This window comes from Bidens hawaiensis, unplaced genomic scaffold (genome assembly GCF_021521415.1).
Source record: "Bidens hawaiensis isolate Kalapana, Puna unplaced genomic scaffold, B.hawaiensis_p1.1 tig00053045_1, whole genome shotgun sequence".
Taxonomy (NCBI): domain Eukaryota; kingdom Viridiplantae; phylum Streptophyta; class Magnoliopsida; order Asterales; family Asteraceae; genus Bidens; species Bidens hawaiensis.
This window is the reverse complement of record NW_027499542.1, coordinates 13,492-38,106: the sequence shown is the minus strand read 5'-3', so window position 1 is coordinate 38,106 and position 24,615 is coordinate 13,492. Positions and strand designations below refer to the sequence as shown.

At 36.4% G+C, this 24,615-nt stretch overlaps 2 protein-coding genes and 1 non-coding gene across 3 annotated transcripts; 1 reads left to right on the top strand and 2 right to left on the bottom strand.

The window, feature by feature from the left end:
- Positions 1-6,675: 6,675 nt before the first annotated feature.
- On the top strand, positions 6,676-11,765 carry LOC143599891 (protein AUXIN SIGNALING F-BOX 2-like). Its single transcript, XM_077077733.1, has 3 exons — positions 6,676-7,161; positions 9,816-10,320; positions 11,207-11,765. Exons 1-3 carry the CDS (start codon positions 6,677-6,679, stop codon positions 11,738-11,740), a joined length of 1,524 nt encoding a protein of 507 aa, XP_076933848.1. The 5' UTR covers position 6,676; the 3' UTR covers positions 11,741-11,765.
- Positions 11,766-13,033: 1,268 nt separating this feature from the next.
- On the bottom strand, positions 13,034-13,118 carry LOC143599894 (small nucleolar RNA SNORD36). Its single transcript, XR_013147375.1, has one exon. It is a non-coding gene; the product is annotated as a small nucleolar RNA SNORD36 (small nucleolar RNA).
- Positions 13,119-14,864: 1,746 nt separating this feature from the next.
- Positions 14,865-24,348, bottom strand: LOC143599890 (uncharacterized). Its single transcript, XM_077077732.1, has 4 exons — positions 23,386-24,348; positions 23,229-23,279; positions 23,055-23,127; positions 14,865-15,088 (listed from the first exon to the last, which is right to left on the bottom strand). Exons 1-4 carry the CDS (start codon positions 24,135-24,137, stop codon positions 14,921-14,923), a joined length of 1,044 nt encoding a protein of 347 aa, XP_076933847.1. The 5' UTR covers positions 24,138-24,348; the 3' UTR covers positions 14,865-14,920.
- Between the last annotated feature and the right edge of the window lie 267 nt (positions 24,349-24,615).

Sequence of the window (24,615 nt, the reverse complement as noted above, 5' to 3'; positions counted from 1 at the left end):
TTAAGCAATGAAAAGTTATAAATATAGGATTTCTTTCTATTTACAAGAACATTGTGTAATCTTAGTAAGATGGGAGAGGGCTAACGATTGACTTGGTGTGAAATATCACATTGTTCAAGAAACCCTAGATGTCGTCGAAGTGAAAGATCATGAACAAGGGTGTTCTTGGCTGTTATAGATTCTCATTCAAGATTTGTATCATTTAATGATGTCACGCGTGTTAGAAGCATGCAAAATGCATGGCTAACCTAGTAACGACAATTTTGTAGGGGACCGAAGCTGATTATCTTGAGATAGAAGATCTTTCTAAAGATTTTTTTTCAAACTATCACCTATTCAAGGTTTATTATTGAAACTTTTTTTAATAGGTTTCCTCTTAAGAAACAAAACAAACAACTTAAATTACGTTAACGTTTTAAAATAAACCAGAGATTGTGTGAAAATATTTGGGCTTTCTCTTATAACCTTAGGATCCATATTCCAGAGTGGTAACTTATGGTTCGGGTATTAAGAGAAATCGGGTAGGGTTTGGTACGGGTGTTGATGAGAAAAATCATATTCTATGTATCCGGGTAGGATATAATCAGGTTCGGGTATGTGCTCGGGTATAAACCTGCTTTTAGAAAGGAATTTTCAAAAGTGGTTATTTAGTTTCAAGAAATTTAACTGAAATTGATTGACTGTTAGTTTCACGTGCTACTTTAAGTGTACATGTTAAATACATATGCAGTTACAACTACAACATCAGTGAAAGCGTACTACAGAATAGCTGCATCATGCGTAAATTATATAACTTTGACTTTCTTGTGACAAAAATTTAGTTCGTGTGCATTAAAGTAGCGTACATGATTTTTTTATTAAAGGACCAAGCACGCAATTATTTAGTGAATTATTTACGGAAAAATAAAAAGTTTTTTCCTTAATTTTTCCAAGAGTTTCTTCTAATTTACGAATGTTATCACGAAGACTGATTTGGTATTTGGATAATGTTTGTATGGATAATTTGATTAATCATGAATGATTCAATTTCAATACAAAGTGAATAAATAGTTAAGCCATGAAAAGCTATAATGATAGGATTTCTTTCTAGTTAGAAGAACATTGTGTAGTCTTGGTAAGATGGAAAAGGCTTAATGATTACTTGGTGTGAGATATCTCAATGTTCAAGAAACCCTAGATGTCGTCGAAGTGAAAGATCGTGAACAAGGGTGTTCTCAGCCGTTAAAGAATCTTATCCAAGATTTGTATAATTTAATAATGCCACACGAGTCACCGGAAGCATGGAAATTGTATGGCTAACCTAGTAACGGCAATTTTGTAAAAGGACCGAAGCAGATTTCCAAAGACAAAATATCTTTCTAAAGAACTTTTTTACAAAACTTATCAGATGTTCTGAAGAAACACTAAGTGAACCCTGGGCGGATTATAGATAATCTGGGGGTTAAGTAATGTTTCTCACGAGGATGAGTTTCAGTAGAGAAGATTGTTCTTCAGATGACCTGCAAAACAGACACCGTAAGCTCGTCACTGAGAAGGGGGGGGGGGGTTCCTCCTTGTGACCACCCTCCGGCGTGAGAATCAGACTAGATTGCTCTGAATATAAGTGTATATTAAGAGATTGCTAGATAAGATGAGATATCAGATGATGTCCTTACCATTCCAAGGTGTTGGAGTATTTGTAGCCGAAGGTAGGTTTCCTAGAAGGTACAGCCGGCTGAATAGTATTCCTGTTCCACCAACAGTGGACTACGCACAGGCCATGCTAGTTGGTGGATAGGCTACGGCCGACAGTAACAAGGTCGGCTGTACACTGTTCCTTTACTGCCGGCTACGCACTGTTCCACCAACTGTAGGCTGCGCACGTCCCATCGTAAGGGTTGGTGAGTAGGCAGCGGCTAATAGTGACAAACAGTACTAGAGGGTGTTCCTCCTCGTACTGTTGTCGGTGAGCTGTCACCCTGTGATTGGTTCATGGGCTGTTCTGGTCAAATCGTCTGTTCTGCCCATACCTTAGTAGGTATAGTACAAAAGATCTTCCAGAAGCATACGGACTGGCTCATTTAGGCGGGAGTATTCCCGCCTTGCTCATTCCTTCATGTGACTACTGAAGTAGCTAGTGCCTTGTGCGTGTAGCCTTGCTGTTAGTGCGGGTAGCTTTCCCTGATGGCTTGTATCCGCAACTGCGGGAACAGGCGGGGTACTTCACCATTGGGAGGCTTTCCCTGCGGGTACAGCTGGCGTACTGCGCGTAAGGTTTTCTTGAGCATGGTGGGTCATGCGGGAGCAGTTGGTCGTTGCGTAGACGTCCCTGTTCAAGGTGAGTCTTGCGGGTCCAACTGGGCTCTGCTGGGACCTACCTCTTCAAGTCCCCCCAGTCCAATGTTCTTCTCATGAATTATTAATAAGTGAGGTGAACTTTTGGACTTAGCAAGGGGTTTTGAAAAGGGGTTAAGTTTTTAGGTTTTTCGTGGTGATTCTTCCCACGGAAGTCCTATGTCACGCAGAATTTCCCACTGTTCTGCTTGATCTTTGGGTATGATGCGGGTAGGTCTGTAACTTCCTCGCAAGTCAGGAGCGTTGAGTATCTCTTGTGTAGATTCTCCATGAGGTTTTGGTAGTTTTGAACATAGTGATCAATTATGTTAAAACCACCAATTCCATCTTGAAGCTTCATACAATCTAGTTCTCGACGTTCCCGCTATGCGGGGATGTTATTCCCGTTTGCGCAAGCATGGCCCAGAAGATCCTTCTTGGTTTCATTCCCCTGCGAAGTGCTAGGTATGTGAAGGGTTTTGCCTTGACACTGTACCCGCACTCGTCTTATAGTTACTTTACTTCCAAGGTATTCCTGGCGTCAATTCCCTGCGGGTGCTAAGTATGTGAAGGGTTTTGCCTTGACACTGTACCCGCACCCGTCTTATGGTTAGTTGGTTGCCAAGGTAAGGGGTATTTTCCCGCTTACTTTTGAATCTTTTTGAATTTTGAAATTCGAAGAGTTGGTGAAAGGATAAGAACAGTCCAAATCTCTGAAACGTCGTGCGATGGTTTCTATAGACTGTGTCAGGACGTGCAGGAAGTTATGGTGACGTGACAGTACATGGTCATTCCAGACGCTTTTTCAGGCGCGTGGGCCCGATTTTTCGGGCGCGTGGCCGCGAAATTAATGGTACACGTCCTTTCAACAGCTGTTGCCAGCTTGCTTTTTGCCACGTGTCATAGTTTCATTGCACCTTCGATTTCTCTCTCTTCCGCATTAAATTCATCGCATTAATTGCGATTAGTATATAAAGGGGGAAAGGGTCCTTTGTAATTCACACTTTCACTTTTCTCTTCATCTTTAACGATTTCCGGCGAATACTCATCTTTTCAGTCGAGTCATTCCCTTGAAATCGTTTTCTTCTTTCATCTGCAAGATGTCTTCTCGTGATCTCGAATCTACAGCCCAAGAGGCTGCCGATGACAAGAGTACTGCTGGCGAGTGCCAGTGTGCTTTGCCTGTCGATCTGTATCAGTACATCGTCAGGAAGTTCATGCTCGAGTCTCTCGAGCCTGAGTTTCCTGAACCCCATCAGACGGTGTATGATGCCCCAGAGGCAAGATCGGGGTTTATGCTGCATTCTTTGTTTATGTCCCACGGATGGCGCCAATGAAGAAACACTAAGTGAACCCTGGGCAGATTATAGATAATCTGGGGGTTAAGTAATGTTTCCCACGAGGATGAGGTTCAGCAGAGAAGATTGTTCTTCAGATGACCTGCAAAACAGACACCGTAAGCTCGTCACTGAGAAGGGGGGGGGGGGTTCCTCCTTGTGACCACCCTCCGGCGTGAGAATCAGACTAGATTGCTCTGAATATAAGTGTTTATTAAGAGATTGCTAGATAAGATGAGATATCAGATGATGTCCTTATCATTCCAAGGTGTTGGAGTATTTATAGCCGAAGGTAGGTTTCCTAGAAGGTACAGCCGGCTGAATAGTATTCCTGTTCCACCAACAGTGGACTACGCACAGGCCATGCTGGTTGGTGGATAGGCTACGGCCGACAGTAACAAGGTCGGCTGTACACTGTTCCTTTACTGCCGGCTACGCACTGTTCCACCAACTGTAGGCTGCGCACGTCCCATCGTAAGGGTTGGTGAGTAGGCAGCGGCTAATAGTGACAAACAGTACTAGAGGGTGTTCCTCCTCGTACTGTTGTCGGTGAGCTGTCACCCTGTGATTGGTTCATGGGCTGTTCTGGTCAAATCGTCTGTTCTGCCCATACCTTAGTAGGTATAGTACAAAAGATCTTCCAGAAGCATACGGACTGGCTCATTTAGGCGGGAGTATTCCCGCCTTGCTCATTCCTTCATGTGACTACTGAAGTAGCTAGTGCCTTGTGCGTGTAGCCTTGCTGTTAGTGCGTGTAGCTTTCCCTGATGGCTTGTATCCGCAACTGCGGGAACAGGCGGGGTACTTCACCATTGGGAGGCTTTCTCTGCGGGTACAGCTGGCGTACTGCGCGTAAGGTTTTCTTGAGCATGGTGGGTCCTGCAGGAGCAGTTGGTCGTTGCGCAGACGTCCCTGTTCAAGGTGAGTCTTGCGGGTCCAACTGGGCTCTGCTGGGACCTACCTCTTCATGTTCAATATTTATTATTGAAACGTTTTTAATAGGTTTCTTCTCTTAAGAAACAACGTAAGATACCTTAACTTTTTAAAACAAACCTAAAACTATTTGTGACACTAAAACTTATACTACCTACATATAGACCTAGTTAAGTATGTCACATCAGTTTTTGACCAGGACGTATTTTTACCCCAACCTACTTTTTAATATATATTTCATTGAAACGTGAGACAAACACAGAAAGGAAATTGCCACATGCAGCTGCCTGTACCCAAGAGCGTTACCCTGCGTGCCACATATGCTACAGAATAGTTTCATCCACCCTGTGTTAGAGGCTGTCCGAGTCATATACAATGATTTGCTGCTTTTTTTTGAAGGCACTTCAAGAAATAGATACAAGTTGGATAGTCTTGGACCAAAGCTTTCTAGTAGAGATGAGCTCGGTATCGGTACCGATACTGAAAATTCTCAAAAATAGGTACTGGTATCGAAAATACTCGGTACAGTACTGACACCAAACACAAAAGTTCGGTAAAATACCGGTACAAATTTCGAAACCTTAAAAAGTGGATACCAAATTGATATCGGCAATACCCGATTCAGTACCTATACCAACTATGTGCCCATCCCTATTTCCCAGGCCCAAATAAAAACCAACAATATCGTTGTCGAATGATTCGTCACATGTTCGGTTCGTTTACATGATTACTACGCGACTGCTATAACTTATAAGTATATCAAATTCACGTTCCCAACCCAAATATACCAAAGCACGAATTTGAGGAAAAATAATAAAGAATCAAGAATATCATATGATCATTTGTCATCCACACACCAATCCACAAAACCAAACTCCAAAGCCTTTACTTTTTTTATAGGTTTCCCACAAGAAAGAATCAAAATACCTTAACTTTTTAAAACAAACCTAAGACTACATGTGAGCTAAAACTCACACTTTCTTTATGTAGACTTAGTGAATCATATCACATCGGCTTTTTACCTCAACACATTTTTACGCCAACCTACTTTCCAATATATATATATATATATATATATATATATATATATATATATATATATATTTAATTAATTAAAGTGTGAGACAAAACACAAAAAGGAAATTGCCACATGCAACCGCATGTAACTAAGGGCGTTACCCTGCGTGCCACATATGTTACGAATGATTTCCTCTGCCCTGCGTTGATAACAATGGTTTGTTGCTTTATGAGGGCAAGCTTAAAGCAGATACAAGTAAGAAAGTCGTATACCAACCTTCCTGCTAGACTCGATATCGGTACTGAAAATACCCAATACAATACTAGTATCAAAAGCAAAAATTAGACAAAATCACATTACCAAACCAATTTGAAAACCTCAAAAAATAAAAATAATTCCAAATTAGATCCAAAGATTCCCCATTTGATATCGCTGTCTAGACATCCATAAACTGGTTAAATCGGTTATTCGAAAACTGATTAATTAAATAGTCGGTTGGTGGTCAACGGTCAACTAACCGGTTAGACCCAGTCGGTACCAGTATCAAAGGCAAAAATTTGATAAAATCACAGTACCAAACCAATCCGAAAACCTCAAAAATAAAAATATTACCAAATTAAATCCGAAGATACCCCATTTGATACCGCTATCTAGACATCCATAAACTAGTTAAATCGGTTATTCGAAAACTGGTTAATTAAATAACCGGCTAGTGATCAACGGTCAACTAACCAGTTAAACCTAGTATAATACCAGTATTGAAGACAAAATCCAATAAAATTACAGTACCAAACTAAAAATACTTGATCTGATACTAGCAACCAATATTATTTAGTCGTCACGACTTCCAATGCCCAAATAAAAAATCATGAACATCATATGATAATTTGTCATCATCCACATCCACAGTCCGCAAAACCAAACTCCAAAACCGTTACTTTAAAAGACACAAACAACCTCATAAGTCATAACCTTCGGTCAGTCAACACTACAAACCTTAATTTCTCCAAACCCATAATAACCCATCCAATTCAATTTCAATTCAATCCATCAATCGATCAACACACCCAATTCAATGCCTCATCTACCCGAATCACTAATCGAAATCATCACAACCAAATTAACCGATAACCCAGATCGTAATTCAATCTCCTTAGTCAACAAATTATGGTACAAAATCGATCGAGCCAATCGCCAAACCGTGCACGTATCCAATTCCCAAGCTGTAAACCCGACCCGGGTCACCGATCGGTTCCCGAACCTCCGATCGTTGGTGTTGAAAGGTGGAAAGTGTTCAATTACGAATGTGAATGTGAATGTGGTTGTGAATCCGATGTTTGGTGTTGGGAATGATGATTGGGACGTGTCGGTGGACCGGTGGGTTAAGACGTTGAGGGTTAAGTGTCCGATGCTGGAGAGGTTAGAGGTGAAGGGGATGGTGGTGACGGATGAGAGTTTGGCGATGATCGCGTCGGGTTTTCCCTGTTTTAAGGCGCTGGTGTTGTGTAAGTGTGAGGGGTTTACGATTGCGGGTGTGAAGGCCGTTGGGGCGAATTGCACGTAATGTTTCTAAACTTTTTTTTTATAATGTTTGAATGAGTAGTTGTTTGTTTGCGCGGTTGGCAAACGGGTTAAAATGGGTTAAATATGTAGTGATGGTTTATTGTTTACTAGACATGGGAGTGAGTAATCATACGTAAATGAAGAAATAGTAACGGTTTTGATACGCAAATGAAGAAAAAGTGACGGTTTTGCTATGTAAACGAAGAAAAAGTAATGGTTTTGATGCATAAACGAAGAAAAAGTAACTGTTTTGATACATAAATGAATTAAAGTAACGGTTTTGATATGTAAACTAAGAAAAAGTTATGGTTGATAGGTGAACAAAGAAAAAGTTTACGTTTTGATTCACAAACGAAGAATAAGTAGCGGTTTTGATACGTAAATGAAGAAAAAGTAAAGGTTTTTGTTACTGAACTCTTTTTTTTATATATAATAATGTTTGAATGAGTGGTTGTTTGTTTGCGGAATCGTGCGGTTGGGTGATGGGTCAGAATGGGTTAAATATGAATAGTTAGATAATGTGTTATGTAGTAAGGTTTTTTAGGTTAATGAAGAAAAAGTAACGGTTTTGCTATGTAAGCGACGAGGAAATGACGGTTTTGTTACTTAAGTGAAGAAAAAGTAATGGTTTTGTTCGGTGAATGAAGAAAAAGTAACGGTTTTTGATACGCGAACGAAGAGAAAGCAACGGTTTTTGATACGTGAACGAAGAATTTGTAATGGTTTTGATATGTAAATGAAGAAAAAGTAATGGTTTTGATAAGTGAACGAAGATGAAGTAACGGTTTTGATATGTAAACAAAGAAAGAGTAACGGTTTTGATACGTAAATGTAGAGAATCTAAGTGTTTTGATACGTAACGGTTTTGATATGTAAACAAAGAAAAAGTAACGGTTTTGCTACGTAAGTGAAGAAAACTAACTGTTTTGATACATAAACGAAGTAAAAGTAACGGTTTTGTTACACAAATGAAGAAAAAGTAACGGTTTTGATACGTAAACAAAGAAAAAGTAACGGTTTTGATACATAAACAAAGAAAATGCAACGGTTTTGATACGCAAATGAAGAAAATGCAACGGTTTTGATACGCAAATGAAGAAAAAGTAACGATTTTGCTACATAAATGAAGGAAAAGTAACGGTTTTGCTACATAAACAGAGAAAAAGTAACTGTTTTGCTGCATAAACGAAGAAAAAACGACGTTTTTGCTACCTAAACGAAGAAAAATTAACAGTTTATTACATAAACAAAGAGAAGAACACTTACTATACAACACATTATGCATAATTACTTAGTTGCTATGTCTTGACATGATTGTTTGTTATGGACTGGTTATTGGTGATTGTGTGGTTGGGTACCGGGTCAAAATGGTTTAAATGTGTTTTTAATTTATTATTTGCCAGACATAGTAACCAAGTTATTTATGTAAATGAAGGTAAAATAACAGTTTCTGAACTCTTTTTTATAATGGTTGTTTGGTATGTCGTGGTTATCGGTAACTGTGCGGTTGGGTAACGGGTCAAAACGGGTTAAACATGAATAGTTAACTTATTGTTTACTAGACATGGGAATTAAGTAATTATAGATAATGTGTTATGTAGTAAATAAGTAACGGTTTTGCTATGTTAACGTAGAAAAAATAATGGTTTTGTTACGTAAGCGAAGAAAAAGTACTGGTTTGGCTATTTTAAAGAAGAAAAAAGTAACAGTTTTGCTCGGTGAATGAAGAAAAGGTAACTGTTTTGCTACATAAATGAAGAAAAAGTAATTGTTTTGCTATCTAAACGAAGAAAAAGTGACGGTTACATAAAACAAAGAAGATTTAACAGTTTTGCTACATATTCAAAGAAAAAGTAGTGGTTTTGATACATAAAACAAAGAAAAGAGTTTGCTACCTAAAGGAAGAAAAAAAAAACAGTTTTGCTACATAACCGAATAAAAAGTAACAGTTTTGCTACATACACGAAAAAAAAAGAAGAATTTTTTTGCCGATAAACGAAGAAAAAATTAACAGTTTTGCTACGCAAAGAAAGAGTAACGGTTTTGCTACGTAAACGAAGAAAAGATAACAGTTTTGCTACATAAAGAAAGAAAGGGGAAAAAACGTAATCGTGGTAAAGCTTGGACGAGTTTGTCGAGGGGGGCGGACTCAAAATGTACTAAAAAAAATCATAAACGTGGGGGGGTTGGCCTCAAATTTTAAGTCGAAAATGGGTATATTTACACTACGTATAAAAATTTTCAGGCGAAAACAAGTAAATTTACACCCCTTCGTAAAAAAACAGGGGGGGCCCGGGCCACCCCGGCCCTAGCTAAGCTTCCCCCCCTGGTAGAAAAGTAAGGTTTTTGCTACGTAAACGCAGAAAAGTAAGGTTTTTAGTATAAAAGTAACGGTTTTGATAGTAAACGAAGAAAAAAAAACAGTTATGATACATAAATGAAGAAAAACCAACACTACATAACCACCTAATGTATCGAAATTAAAACAAAATGTATCAGTATTAATATGGTTCTCGCAGTTCCTTACATAAAATTGTTTCTGCATTGAACGGAATGCGAGGCGTGTCAAAATATCATTGATCCCTAAATATGATTAAAATGTAACTCTTAATGTCATTAACGCCGTTTCCGTTATTCCAAAATCTATGCAGAAAGCTTGAGGAGTTAGAAGTGGAAAGATGCAATGTTACAGATCTCACCCAACAGTGGCTCCGTTGCTTCCCAGAGACGTTAACTTCACTCGTGTCATTAAACATTTCATGCATTAAAGGTGAAATGAACCCACTCGATCTTTCCCGACTTGTGGCTCGGTGTCCAAATCTTACAACTCTTAAGGTAAACAAAACAGTGGCGGTTGATACGATTAGAAATATATTACTCAAATCGCCTCATGTGGTGCACTTGGGTCTTGGATCTACACAAGTAAACGTGCTTCAAGACGGACAGAGTTCTCATCTTCAGCTGACATTATGTTTACGCAACTATGGCCCAATTCAAAGCCTCATGCTTATTTATCGGATTAGTGCCCTTTTCTTACATGCCATGTATCCGGTTTGCATTAATCTTGTTTTCCTGAATATGAGGTTTGTTGAGGTTCGTTTGGGCTCTGAGCTGGTTAAGTTCATAACGAGATGCACGAATCTTAAACGCTTATGGGTAAGTTCTTGGTTATATTAAACTAAATAGTTATACTTGTTACTCGTGTCGGGTTGGTTCACGGGTTGAATTGTTCAATCTGAACACGGCCCATATTTTTATGTGTCTAACATATCCATCTAATATGCACACACTTAAAACCGTTTGACCCGTAAACGATCCATTTAACCCATTTTTCTAAGCGTGTCAAGCGGGTTGGCGGGTGATACCCAAGCTGTAAACGTGTTACTCAAGTTGGTGGGTTGTAACAAAATGGGTTAAACAGGTTAGAGGGTCGGCTTGTGAAACTAAACGGGTTAAACAAGTCAGCCCATTTATCTAACCGTGTCAAACAGGGTGGCGGGTTGTAAAAATGGCTTAAACCCGTCAACCAGAACACGACCCAAATTTTTATTCGTTTAAAAACATCAACCCTAATCCGACCCGTATTTTTATTCGTGTAAAAAACATCAACCTTAACCCGCACACACTTAAAATCGTGTAACCCGAACACGACCCGTTTACCTACTTAGCTAAACGGGTTGGCGCGAGATACCCAAGATGTAAATGTGTTGATCGAGATGGTGGATTGTAAAAAATGTGTTAAGCGGGTTAGTGGGCCAGGCTTCTTAAACAGTTTGGTGGGTCGACCTGTTTAACTAAACAGGTTACAGGTCAACCCGAACATGACCCGTTTTCTTAAACAGGCCAATCCAAACACGACACACATTATAAAACAGGTTAAATATGCCATCATAAACATGATTGCTATCGTGTCGTGTTTGGGTCCTGTCAGAAATTGCCACCCCTAGCGCATAGTTACAGGCTCTCGCGTTCACCGAAATAAATGAAAAACTAGCAATTCTTATTTTTCATGACTTTTTTGGGATTATTTATTTTGCTTCAGGTACAAGGAACCTGCATTGGTGATGAAGGTCTTGAAGTTATATCTAACAACTGTAAAAGCCTTGAAGACTTGAGGGTATTCAAGGGAAATGGAAGTCTTGGTGTAACCGAAGCGGGTTTGACTTCAATATCCACCAGCTGTCGAAAGCTCAAATCTTTAACCTACTATTGCAGTCAAATGACGAATACCGCCCTAGTAACCTTTTCCAAGAATTGCCCAAACATCACTCGCTTCAAACTAATCTTATCGCCCTTAAACGAGCCCGACCACACAACTCTTCAAGCATTTGACCATGGATTTGGTGCAGTTGTGGAATCATGCAAGGACCTCAAGAAGTTGACCGCCTCGGGGCTGTTGACCGATGATGTTTTTCTTTATATTGCAATGTATGCGGAAAGATTGGAGGTGCTTTCGGTCTCGAGTGTGTGTCAAACTGATGTGGGCTTGCAGTACGTGTTCAATGGGTGCATGAACTTGAAGAAGGTTTGCTCTTTTGGTGAGGATGCATTTTCGGCTGATGCTTTCGAGTATTAAGTTATGATTTCGTGTTGGAAGAGTTTTGTTTTGGTGGCGGATTTAGGATTTTTTTTTATGGTTTGGTGAAGGATTTTGGATTTCTTTTTTTTTAATTGGGAGTATAGATTTTTATGTTTTGGTAAGTTAAATATAGAGGTGTACAAAACCGGGTTTTTTTTCAAACTAGTTCGGTTTTGAAACCGGTTTAGAAGCAAGAAAAGTCAAACTAGTTCAGCATGGTTCGGTTTATAACCTGTTTAAAACCGATTTTTTTACTCACACCGGTCCGGTTTTAAAAACAGTTTGTTAGTTCAGAAGGGGTGCTGGTACCAAAACCTGCAGTCTTGGTCGGTTCATGGGCCGGTCGGTTCATGGGCCGGTTTGGGCAAAACCGAGTTTTTGTACATCTCTAGCTAAATAGGGTTGAGCCCAACAGACTTAATATTTTGGATTGGGATGTAAACAAGCCAAGCCCAAGCCCAACTGGGCTTGAGCTTGGATACTTTGTCTAACGAGTTATGACAGCTCGAGCACAAGCTCGACTTGACTCGTTTATTAATTGATTTATAATCGTTTTTGGTTATCTATTTTGAAAAAAAAGACTGTTTAGCAAGCCAAAGCTTGGATCGAGTTTTGATAATTATAATTGTTGATTTAGCCTAACCATTTTGTGCCTTTGGTAGAAGTGTTGCATTTTTAACAATTTCGTGTTAGATGAAGGTTCAGTACTGATTTAAATTATATTTGTCCTTTGCGTAAAATCACAGTTAAAACATGAAATCTTGTAACGTGAAAGCTTTTAAGTTATGATGAAAACTTTCAAAAATTGGTAGCGGTCAAGCTTGTTGCACCCTGCTTTCTTCTTGATTCGATGAATATAGTTATAATCACAACTTTGCTCTATTTACATTAAAGGTGAAATATATTTATAATTTAATACTTCCTATTTTTAAGTTTTGATTAAGATCCAACTTTCAACAACACAATCTAGTTACAAAACTAGACCCTAACATTATTGACAAAAAAAACCTCTTAGGCAACATAGAGGTAAGACAGTATACTCATCTTTATTTAAAGATTCTTTACCATACAGCCATACACATATAAATATATAATTAGTATCAATTTACTCAAAACAGTCTTCATATTATTCATTTTAGCATTTCAATAAAAAAAAAAAAAGCAGTCTCTCAATCTTTAAAATACAAGTAATCTTTGACTACACCAAGCATGAAATTAACAAAAAAAATGAACAAAAACAAATAAAAAATAACAAAACAAAAACAATTTGTTGATTTAGTGTGGAATGAAGAAGCATCAGTTTTAAAAAGCTCGATTTTGGAGCCTCATGGTTTAAATCAGCCCAAATATTATCAACTTTTTTCATCATATGCAACCTCAATAGCAACAACAAAAATAAAACAAATGAACAAAATTAAATTCAATGAATTATAACACTTCTTACCAGAAAGCTGCATATATGCATGATATGTACACCATAAGTTTATATAGATAACAAAGAAACGGCGGACAATGCATAAAACCCTAAATTGTTTTGAATTTGGTGAAAGCCCAAAATCAGCTTCAGATATTGAAAGCCCATACATTAATCAATGTGTAACTTGGGCTTGAGGTTAAGGTTTGTAACTTTGTATGGGCTTTCAGTAGTATTGGGCTTTCTCTCATAAAGTAAGGATCCAGTTTTCAGAGTGGTAGTATTTGTGCTTTCTCTAATACCTAAAGTAAAGAACAACAGTTTTTTTGGTTTTCTGTTTGATTCCCCACTCTAGAGGTGTACAAATCGGGGTTTTTTAAATACCAAGTTCGGGTTTGACTAAGTATTAAAAATTTGGATATTGGTAATACCCAAGTCGGGTTTGGGTATGAGTTTTGATACTGAAATGCATATTCAATATGTATCCTACGGGTGGGGTTGGGGTACAGGTTCGGGTATTAAAAATCCAGGCATAGAAAACCCCGTTCCAAGGTTTTTTATTTTTTATCTGGTTCTGAGTTCGGGTTTTTTGTGCACCTCTACGCCCTACTCTATTTTAATAGTCAACAAACTATTGACTTAACATCGGGGCTCCAATTTTTCGGGGTTTGCTTATGTCGGGGTGCCAGTTGCCAAAAAATGAAATTGGAGGTTTTAAAATGCATATTGGTGTTAACCATAAGACTGCAAATTGCACCAGTCTCGTATCTATACATGTTAACCGATAGTTGACTTAACGCCAGGGCGCGAATTTCCGGGTTGTGCAAATGTCGGGGTGCTAGTTGCTCGAAAATGAAATTGGGGGTCTTAAAATGCATATTGGTGTTGATCACAAGATTACAAATTGCACCTATATGTAATCTGTACATGTTATATGGATTTTCTTTGATGTATGTTCTTGACTTGTACTTAGGGGTGTTTGGAGCTTCTAAAAGATGCTTATTTGCTATTTGCTTTTTAAAAATTAAAAGTTGTTTGATAAACAAGAATTAAAACTTTAAAATAAAGCTTTTCCTAACCTTTTTTGTTTTTTAGAAAGCAAATAAGCAGTTTTTTAAAAGCTTACCTCCACACCCTCTTATTCGTGTCACTCTTTATCTTTTTTGTACATAACTTATGAAATTTTAATGGAATAATCAAGTCAAGATTACTACAATACTTAACTTTTCTAATAAAATGTGCCTTTACTTAATTTCATAATTGATCTACTTTTTTTAAGTTACTGGTCAACTATTAAATCACTATGAATAATTAAGAATTCTAAAATAATTCTTTCGGTTTTTAACATCACCAAACAATGATTACGTTGGAATAAGCATGCAAAACTTATTAGGAAATATATATTGCTTAATGCATTAAAACGAACCTTAATATATAGTTTTGAAACACATAACTATAAGTAAAAAAGTAATCAACCTACAAGTTGACAATGATGATTGTTGTAAACTTGTAATCTTAATCTCAAGTTAAATTATATTGCTTTTACACATAAACAAAGTAATTAATAATTAGTTCCAATTTTCATATCATGGTTACAATTAAAGAACCAAAAGAATTAATAAAAAACCCACATAACGAATTAAGGGAAATAAAACAAAGGGGGATAAAAATTTCCCATAACTTAAAACATCATGACTGCCAATGCATGTGGTTTGTGGGTGTAAAAACGTACAATTACAACAAATAAGTTGATCTTTATGATTTTAGGCGATTCTACCATAGTTTAGCACCATCAGATGATTGATCGTTGCTGGCGATTGAGGAATCACAGTAAACCCGACATCGTTTCTTGGACTATTCCATATAGTATCCCTTACGTGTTGTAGCGTAGATAACGACAATAGTTGGTGTCCTTTACATGTTATCTCTATCTGTTACAGTTAATTAAACAGATGTCAGTAAAATATTATATGGGAAAAGATGAAGTGTATAAAAAGTGATGGATATATATATGGATGTCATTAAATAGAGCGTTTGGTAGAAAGTTATACAAAGTTGTCTATGTATAAGTGTTAGAACATAATCACATATTATAGAAAAAAGCCATATTATGTATGATACTTAAAATTAGGGATGAGCAGAAAATCGAATCGAAACCGAATTAACCGAATGCATCGAAAAAACTGAACCGAAGCATTAACCGACGGTTAATTTTTTGTTTTTTTGAAAAACCGAAATTTAGGTTTCGATTCGGTTATCCATTTTTAAAAAACCGAAAAAACCGAACCGAACCGATTGATGATGATAAAGATTATCAAGATGATGAGGAATGGACTAAAATTTTAAGATAAATAAATAAGATGATGAATGAAGATCGAAACTAAACTTTTAATGCTTTTTAACTTTGTATTTGTATAATTCCACGTAACACACTAACATGTGCCTATTTTTGTTTTCTAAATTCAATATATATGTGGACGTGGCACTCTAACACATTCTTATACAAGCTTAAAATATGCATTTTCATTTTTTAATTTTTTTTTTTTTTTGCAATATCAACACATAAGTGAAAAAAAACCGAAAACAACTGAACCGAAACCGAAGGTATCCGAAAAACTGAGAACTGAAAAACTGGAAAACCGAAAACCGAACAGTTTGCATATTCAAATAACCGATTACTTTGGTTTCGGTTTGGATTTCGCCTAATAACCGAACCGAACCGTGCACAACCCTACTTAAAATAATAGTTATGAGTATTTAAGTTGTTATCGTAGTTCTTTAACTAAAATTAATTTTATACATGAACATCCCTAAGTCTCTAATCTCGCTATAGTAGCGAACATAGGAAATTAATTTTCTCACGGGGTCAGAATTTTTCATCTAACAATAGCTATATAATACTAATAGAGATTGGTCAAAATTTTAACACTATAATATTAATATATATTTTTTTCCAGGGGGAATGGCTAACCCTCGCAACAAGATGGAGATCATATATGTCAGAACAAAGTGTGTACGTTAGAGAAAAATGTAATCATTAGTAATAGTATGTAAATATGATGTTTTAATCTCATGAATGATCATTTCCTATATACATGCAAGCATGAGGTTAAAGAGTGCACGATTGAAAAACAAAAACAATGCCCCTTTAATCATGATTTATTTAGCCCCACTAGAAGCTTTGCTACCAAGCCAAACCCATGATCACTTATATATATGTAACTATATATATACACACATACGATTTTATTTGAATTTCTTTTATTTTCTAAAGGAAATGAAAACGGTTATAAACCATCGGATTTGATGATATACAATAAAAACCGAACACAAACATGTTATCACAGATAATTGAATATCAACATCCTTATACTCTTACGATAAACTACCCCCCCCCCCTTCTACGTTATGCACCACGCTCCCATGGATGCATTTACAAACACACAGACGTACATATTTACATGTGGTAATGTAAACTTGTTAGTAGGGTGGTGGTGGTCTAATAAAATTGGTTGTTCTAAAAAAACATGTATTAATGTATACATACACACAAGTCACAACTCACAAGCACACATCCTTGTACTAATTACTTCACTATCATGTCTACTAAATATTGTATGTAAACGAGTGGACTTAATTACTTTTCATTGTGTGACATGATTGATATCCTCTAGATTTTCATCATGTCCATGCATTGCTTTCTCCCAAAGTAAAAATACACTTGATCTTTTTTTTACTTTATTTTCTTGGTTGACATTTTGATTTGAAATGAACTACTCCATATGTTTCTTTTCTTCATGTGAGTGGAGCACTTAATACAAGGTATTATGATAGAACCGAAACCCCTTTTAAGCAATAAGAGTAGTGGACTCTAATAAGAGAGAGAGAGAGAGAGAGAGAGAGAGAGAGAGCCATGATGCCACCTCCATACCTATAATATATATACACACATAATTTTTTATATTTACATATATAATTATCTATATATATATTTTTGTGAATTGAGTTGAAGCATGCGAAAGCATGACAAAACCATCATGTATGATAAAACTCCATACATGGTAATATTGTTCACAGTTGTTTTTATAAGAGGAAAAGAGAACATGAAGCATGCATTGCATGCATGCATACATATGCATGCGTACATATGCATATTGATATGACATGGATATTATAAGGTAGCTAGTAAATTAGAAAGCAAATGATTGGATACACAGTTTTTGTTTTTGTAGCATGGGTTAGAATGACATGGGATATTTGATTCCTTAACGTTAAAGCAAACTAAACAGCTAAAGTAGCTAGCATCATCAATGATTTGCTGGATCAAATCCTTGCATATATTTACATAAGGTTGGCCTTGTATGGTATGCTATCCAATAATACTATTAATTATTTCATAAATCTAATAAAAAGGAATGTTTATACAACCTATTAACCACACATAATATTCTATATTCTTTTAAATATAAGTGTTAGGTAGTCTAGTGACGAAATTAAAAATTCTTGATTGAGGGTCACACTTTAAAATAATTTGGGGTCAAACTTTAAAATACTACAACGTTAGTTACCCTAGCTAAAATAAAATATAAATGGTCCTATCCAATGGCATAATGAGGTTATCTTCTTTATCGGATACAACTTTAATGAAGTCATATTTACGAAACAATTATGAAGAATTTCAGTGACTATACTTACTTGGATCAAACCCCTCTATTCCCGGCGTTATGTATGAATATGTAAGATACCCGCGACTCAATGATGTTAAAATGCATGTTTTTTTGGACGCACAAAGAAAATACCACATGTATTTTTATATATAGTTGAGAAATATTCTTGGTGGTTGCATGTAGAGATCCTATTTTGTTTTCTATTCCAAAAGATATGGTAGCTAGTTCGAGAGGTACATTAATTTACGTTGACCATCTATGTAATTAGTTCTTGGCATGTAGCTAGGAAATAAGTGTTTTAAAACACGGTGCAAACTATATCTACTTTTACTACAAATATATATATATATATATATATATATATATATGTGGGGGGGTAAGGTTAAAATGAAAACTCATTTGAGTTGCGAAAACCCTATGTATTATCGTTTTTTTTTTGTTACATGTAATATATGCTGTAACATTTAATACAAAACATCGAAACATCAAAAAGAAAATGTTTTGCTATTTTTTAACATTTTTATATATGTTTTCAGGAGAAAGAAAAGGTTATATTTATATTTATATTTTTTATTCACTTTAATTGTGGACCACAAGATTTAAACATTAATTAAAAACATGTGGTTGAGAATGGGTTTCTAGAGTTTTCACAACTCAAGTAGGTTTTTATTTTATACTTAGTCTATATGTGTGTGTGTATATATATATATATGTTACAGTTCACAAAAAGTTTTCAACAGTAAGCATGAAAATTTAGTTTTCATCAAAATAGAGTCTTCATTTTCTTCAATAAATAATGTCATATCACCTCCACGGGTTGAGACGGCTAGGATTTAGCCTACACATTTTGCTAAGACAGCTACGAAAGCGCGGACGAGGCTTACGCCTTTGGATGTTGGCTAAAGGATTTGTACATTTCCAGGAATCAGGATTGTAACTCTTCTTTGTTATCACTTATCACTCATATATATACATAGATAGATATACAAATATAAACAGACAAATAAACAAGAGCATCAACCATGCTTTATTGGTTCTAATCATCATCATCATCATCATCGTACTCAGTATATCCCACCAATAGCAATGCTATGGTAGGGTCTGAGGAGGGTAAGATGTAGACAGCCTTACCTCTATCCCATAGGGATAGAGAGACTGCTTCCGGTGAGACCTAGAGGTGGTCAAAAAAACCGGTCCTCGAACCGATTTGCCGGTTTAAACCGGAAACCGGTTTTTAAGAAAACCGGTTTTTTGTAAACCGGTTTGACCGGTTTACAAACCGGCGGTTTATATATCGGTTACACAATTTGGAGCCAAAACCGGTTTTATAACCGGTTATAAAAAAAACCGGTTATAAAAAAACCGGTTATTAATAACCGGTTTTTTAAAAAAACCGGTTATTAAAAAACCGGTTTTTTTAATAATAACCGGTTTTAATAACCGGTTTTTTAAAAAAACCGGTTATTAAAAAACCGGTTTTTTTAATAACCGGTTTTTTAAAAAACCGGTTAACCGGTTTTTTTATAAACCGGTTTTTGACCGTTATAAAAAAACCGGTTTTTTCCCGTTGAGTAACGGCCATATAGCCGTTTTTTATAATTTTTGACCGTTTTTTTTTTTCCCCCATTTTACCCCCACAAACATCTATATATAGCTTAGGTTGGGTATTGGTTAGATCACACTCGATTATACAACTCCAAACGCTCTAAACGTTTATTACATACGCGATTATTTTGTTATCTCACGCTCAATTATACCACATTACCACTCCATACGCTCTTATTTCGTAGTCGATTATCATGGCCTCCCAAAGTGCTACTTCATCCGTCAACATGGGTGCCTCGAACACGGGAGAAACGGTCGTTCGGGTCATCCCCACGAAACGAAACCAAGATGTTTGGCAACATTTCGACCTATGCGAAATGTCTAACGGTACCCAAAAAGCTCGATGCAAACATTGTTTGAAGTTTTATGGCAAAGATGCAAACTCCACTTTAAGAGCGCATGTACAAAGGCCCTTTTGCAAGGCCTTGAAGGACGAATCGGGAAGTAGTTCGCAGCCGGAGATGACGAATCAAGGAACGGTGTTTACGTACGACCTTGAAGCGGTACGTCAAAAGTTTTCAAACTTTGTGATTCAAAATACACTTCCTTTCAACCACTTCGACAACCCTCAATTCACGGAGATGATGCAAAAGTATGTTCAACCACGCTACCAACACGTAAGTCATTCGACCCTTAGAAGAGATTGTCTTAAAGCTTGGAAAAACGCTAAATCCGAACTAATTTCATACTTTTCAAACTTACAAACTGGTGTAAACTTAACAACGGATGTGTGGTCGGTACCTCATGGTTCGCCCGACTCATACATTTGTGTGACGGCTCATTGGGTTGACCCCGGGTCGTGGCAAATGATGAAACGAACCGTTGCGTTTCAATTGTTTGATTACCCGCACACGGGTAGAAATATTTTTAAACTCTTGGATAAAGTCATTCGACAATACAAGATTGAAGATAAAATCTTTTCAATTTCGTTTGATAACGCGTCCAACAATACGGCCGCGGTTGGCCATTTAAAATTAAAGTATAAACCTATTTGTGATGGAGCGTTTTTTCATAGCCGATGCATTGCACATATTATCAACTTGGCCGTGCAAGATGGGTTAAACGTGATCGAAACGCAAAGAAACAATTTTAAAAGAATGTTACGAGATGTTTTTAGCAACAATAAAACATTTTCAAGATACAAAAAATTTTGTGATGAAGCTAATTGTCAATGGTTGGGGCCCAATTGGGATTGTCCAACAAGATGGAACTCGACTTGTGATATGTTTGAGAAAGCCATCCAACAAAAAGAATCACTAATTGCATTTCATCAAATAATGTCAAGTAGGGGTAAATGTGCACCGTACGATCCTAGAAACTGGTTATTGATTGAGATCGTTACGGAGGTCCTTCAAATTTTTAAATCTTGCACAACTAGTTTATCCGGGGTTTACTATCCAACAAGCCCCATTGCTTTACCAAAAATTGCTGTCATGTGCACAAAGTTGAGTGAACTTCATTGTAGGGGTGCACCTTATTTTGATATGGGTGTAAAAATGAAAGAAAAATTTAGAAAATATTTTCAACAACTACCCGCTGTTTTGACATGTGCTGCTGCGTTAAACCCTTGCATAAATGTTGGTGGTGTTGAAGCTTTAATAGAAAAAATTTGTGATGAGCTAGAGTTAAACGACGATCAAAACCCCTATTAAAACCAAACTTTAAAGAATGCTTTCAACACCACCTTGTCTAACATGTATGATGTTTACCTTACAAAATACTGGTCGTCTCAGTATATCCCACCAATAGCAATGCTATGGTAGGGTCTGAGGAGGGTAAGATGTAGACAGCCTTACCTCTATCCCATAGGGATAGAGAGACTGCTTCCGGTGAGACCCCCGGCTCGATAGTGGTTTTGCATCAAGCCTTGGACATAAGGCACATAGCACTCAATCATCGGGACATCGGCTGATTGGTGCATGTGCCCTTGTCTTTCGGCTAAACGCCACCACATGATGCCTGATTAACCTTCCGCCACTTTTAACGTTATTTTCACGAGATTAGTAAAATAACGTCAAAATTAGTGTAATTTTACTTTTGCCCACCCGATGGTTCACACATATATACATTATATGCGTGCACCGCAAGCAGGGCGTACTTTATTGATTCTAATGATGCATAATAAAGTCATGCATTTTAATTCATATTAATATTAAACTTACTGTAAAAGTGGTAGAATTACTAAAAGTTCATAATAACATGCCCCATATTCGATCTGTTTTTTTTTGGGTATGTTAACATTGTTAATGGCAATCAATCTCAATTTATATGGTCATTTCTTGCTGTTTTCGTCATCGTCACAAAACTCCAAAGAAGGATTTGTTTCAACTACAATTCTAAGTCTTGGATGAATATATTTCTAGCTTAACTCAAGGTCATGATATAGAATTGTTCACATAATTAACAAGCAAGCAGAAGCCCTTATAAAAATATGTGTGTATATGTATGTATCATATACCTACAATGATGTATATGGTTGCTAACACATGAAGCAAGCAAAGGCTAATTAGTGGCAAGTAGTTTTCCAAGTTTATTTTCAACATTTGTCATTCAATTCCTTCACTTGGGACCTACATAATTTTCCTCTTCAAGCTTGTGTTTCCATGTGTAACGTGGGTGTCATATCCCTACCCTAATTGACATGACTAACTCTAGTTAAACTACTACCATAATGCCAAAATTACCTACAAATGTACTCACCACCTAATTCAGTATTACTAAACTAAGAACTTGAATACCCTTCAATCCATTCTTGTTTGCTCCAATGTTCCTTTCATGCTACTCTCACCAACCATATTCTTACATTTGTTTTATGAGTTTTCCCTCTTTTAATTACATTACTCCTATAACACATATTATTACACATATACATACACATACATCATACATAAATACATATACATAGACTAAGTATTAAATGAAAACTCACTTGAGTTGTGAAAACTCTAGAAACTCATTCTCAACCACATGTTTTTAATTAATGTTTAAATCTTGTGGTCCACAATTAAAGTGAATAAAAAATGTAAATATAAATATAACTTTTTCTCTCTCCTGAAAACATATATAAAAATTAGTAAAAAATATTAAAAAATAGCAAAACATTTTTTTTTTATGTTTCGATGTTTTGTATTAAATGTTACAACATATATTACATGTAACAAAAAAAAACGATGTTACATAGGGTTTTCGTGGGATTTTACAACTCAAGTGAGTTTTCATTTTAACCTTACCCCATATACATATAACATATACATATATACAATCATATATTGGTATATACAATTGCATGATGATCAATCATAGAGAAAAAAAGAGACGAATAATACCACCAAAATGTATTTACCGGAATAATAACTAATAAACTTAAAAACTCTGATATCGGGTTATTAAGTTATTCTATATTATGCTATTAATATAGTATCATTAGTTTTTATTTTTGGGTAAAGTTACGATACTTCTAATGCATCCCTATAACACATATATATATCTGGACCTCTTACTAAGAGGCGTGAACCTCTCCCAGAATGAGCTAGTCTTGCATTGACATTAAAATTATTAGCTAAACAATCAAGATGTCATTGCAGTTATGCCTCTTAAAATTATAACAGGTATTAGTTAAACGTACCTCGGATTCGCTTCCAAGTTCAAGCTTATTAACCAGATACTTGATTAACAATCCAACAGTCATTCTTCCGTCCCTTAAGTATATTGTATACAAAATATAAGCATCAGTAATTAATTAACTAAGGGCAAAAATATGAAAATTAAATGATAATTTGAGGTGTTAATTATTAATTACTTGATTCTCAGGTAGCTCTTTGGTATTTGAGGCAAAAATGGTTCCTTTAATCTGCAATATTAATTCATCAAACGAAATAAGAAATGAAGTTTAAATTCATACGTGCCATGCAAGTAACAAGATGTTTAAAATAAGCAATTAGGGTTTTGAAAGTTACTGGTTTTGAGATGCCTGAAGCATAAACCAGACGCCGGAATGAGGTCTTCGTGGCGGGTTGACCACTCGTGCCACGTTTAATCGACGGTGGACATGAACCGGACGTCCTTGTTGATCCGAAGAACCCGAAAATGAAGAGGATGAAGAATCCAGTGGATTAAGAGGTGATGTTGTCATGTTTGCTGGAAAAGGCCTAATTGGTTGCATATAATTATAATTAGTTTGTTGTTGCTGTTGTAAAGTCATTAATTGCACGGAATTCAAGGCAGCCGCCGCTTGGAGCGGTTGCAAAAAGAAAGCGGTTGACGTGGAGTGATGACCTTGAAAAATGAAGCGAGGTTGTAGCGGTGGTGGTGGTGCCAGTGGTTGCCATGTCTGTTGTGACAAGCTTCCACTGCCACCACCTGGAAACAGATCAAGATCAACTGACGACGGAGCTGAAATCTCCGCCGTCAGTATCTTCTCCCGGTGGGTTTGGCTGGTGGTGGATTGAGACTGAGGCTGCATCAGTCCACCACCTAAACTCAGCTGAAGCCACCGGCTATTATCATCATCATCTACATGAATATTAACATCTTTCATGCTTGATCCAGCTTCTTCATTATCCATACTACTTTCAATTCTTGATTCATCCTCCGCCATTAGATCCGATACAAACCCTCTTCTTAAACTAATAAAACAGTCATACCCGCCACTCGAAAACCCGCCGTTAACATAATTCGACGACGATAGATGAGCAGGAAACATGGTCATATTGTAAATCTATATAAGTGATCCTTGTAGATTGATCTTTGAGCAGTCAGGATATGAAAGAAAGCCATACATATAAATAGAGAAAACTTGGAAATCTTTTAGGGTTTAAGAATAATCAAGAAACAATGAATATAGAAGAAACTGCATTAATGATGAGAACAGGAACAGGATCTTGGTACTTTGCTTAGGTTGTTTGTTCTCTTGGTTTGGAGGTTTGTGTTTTTTATTTTTCTTCTACAATGAGATGAAAAGACGGACTATGAGAAAAAGTGACTTATTATATTCTTGAAAATGATAAAATGGATGGGTGATCTGTATTATTGTTTATTTATTTAGTTATTCACTTGATCATTATTATTATTTCATTAGTTTGAGTATGATGTATATTGGTCAATTTAATTAATTAATTAATTATAACCTTAATGTTCTCATTCTTTATCGGACTTGTAATCAAATCAGCTGTGTCATTATTATTATT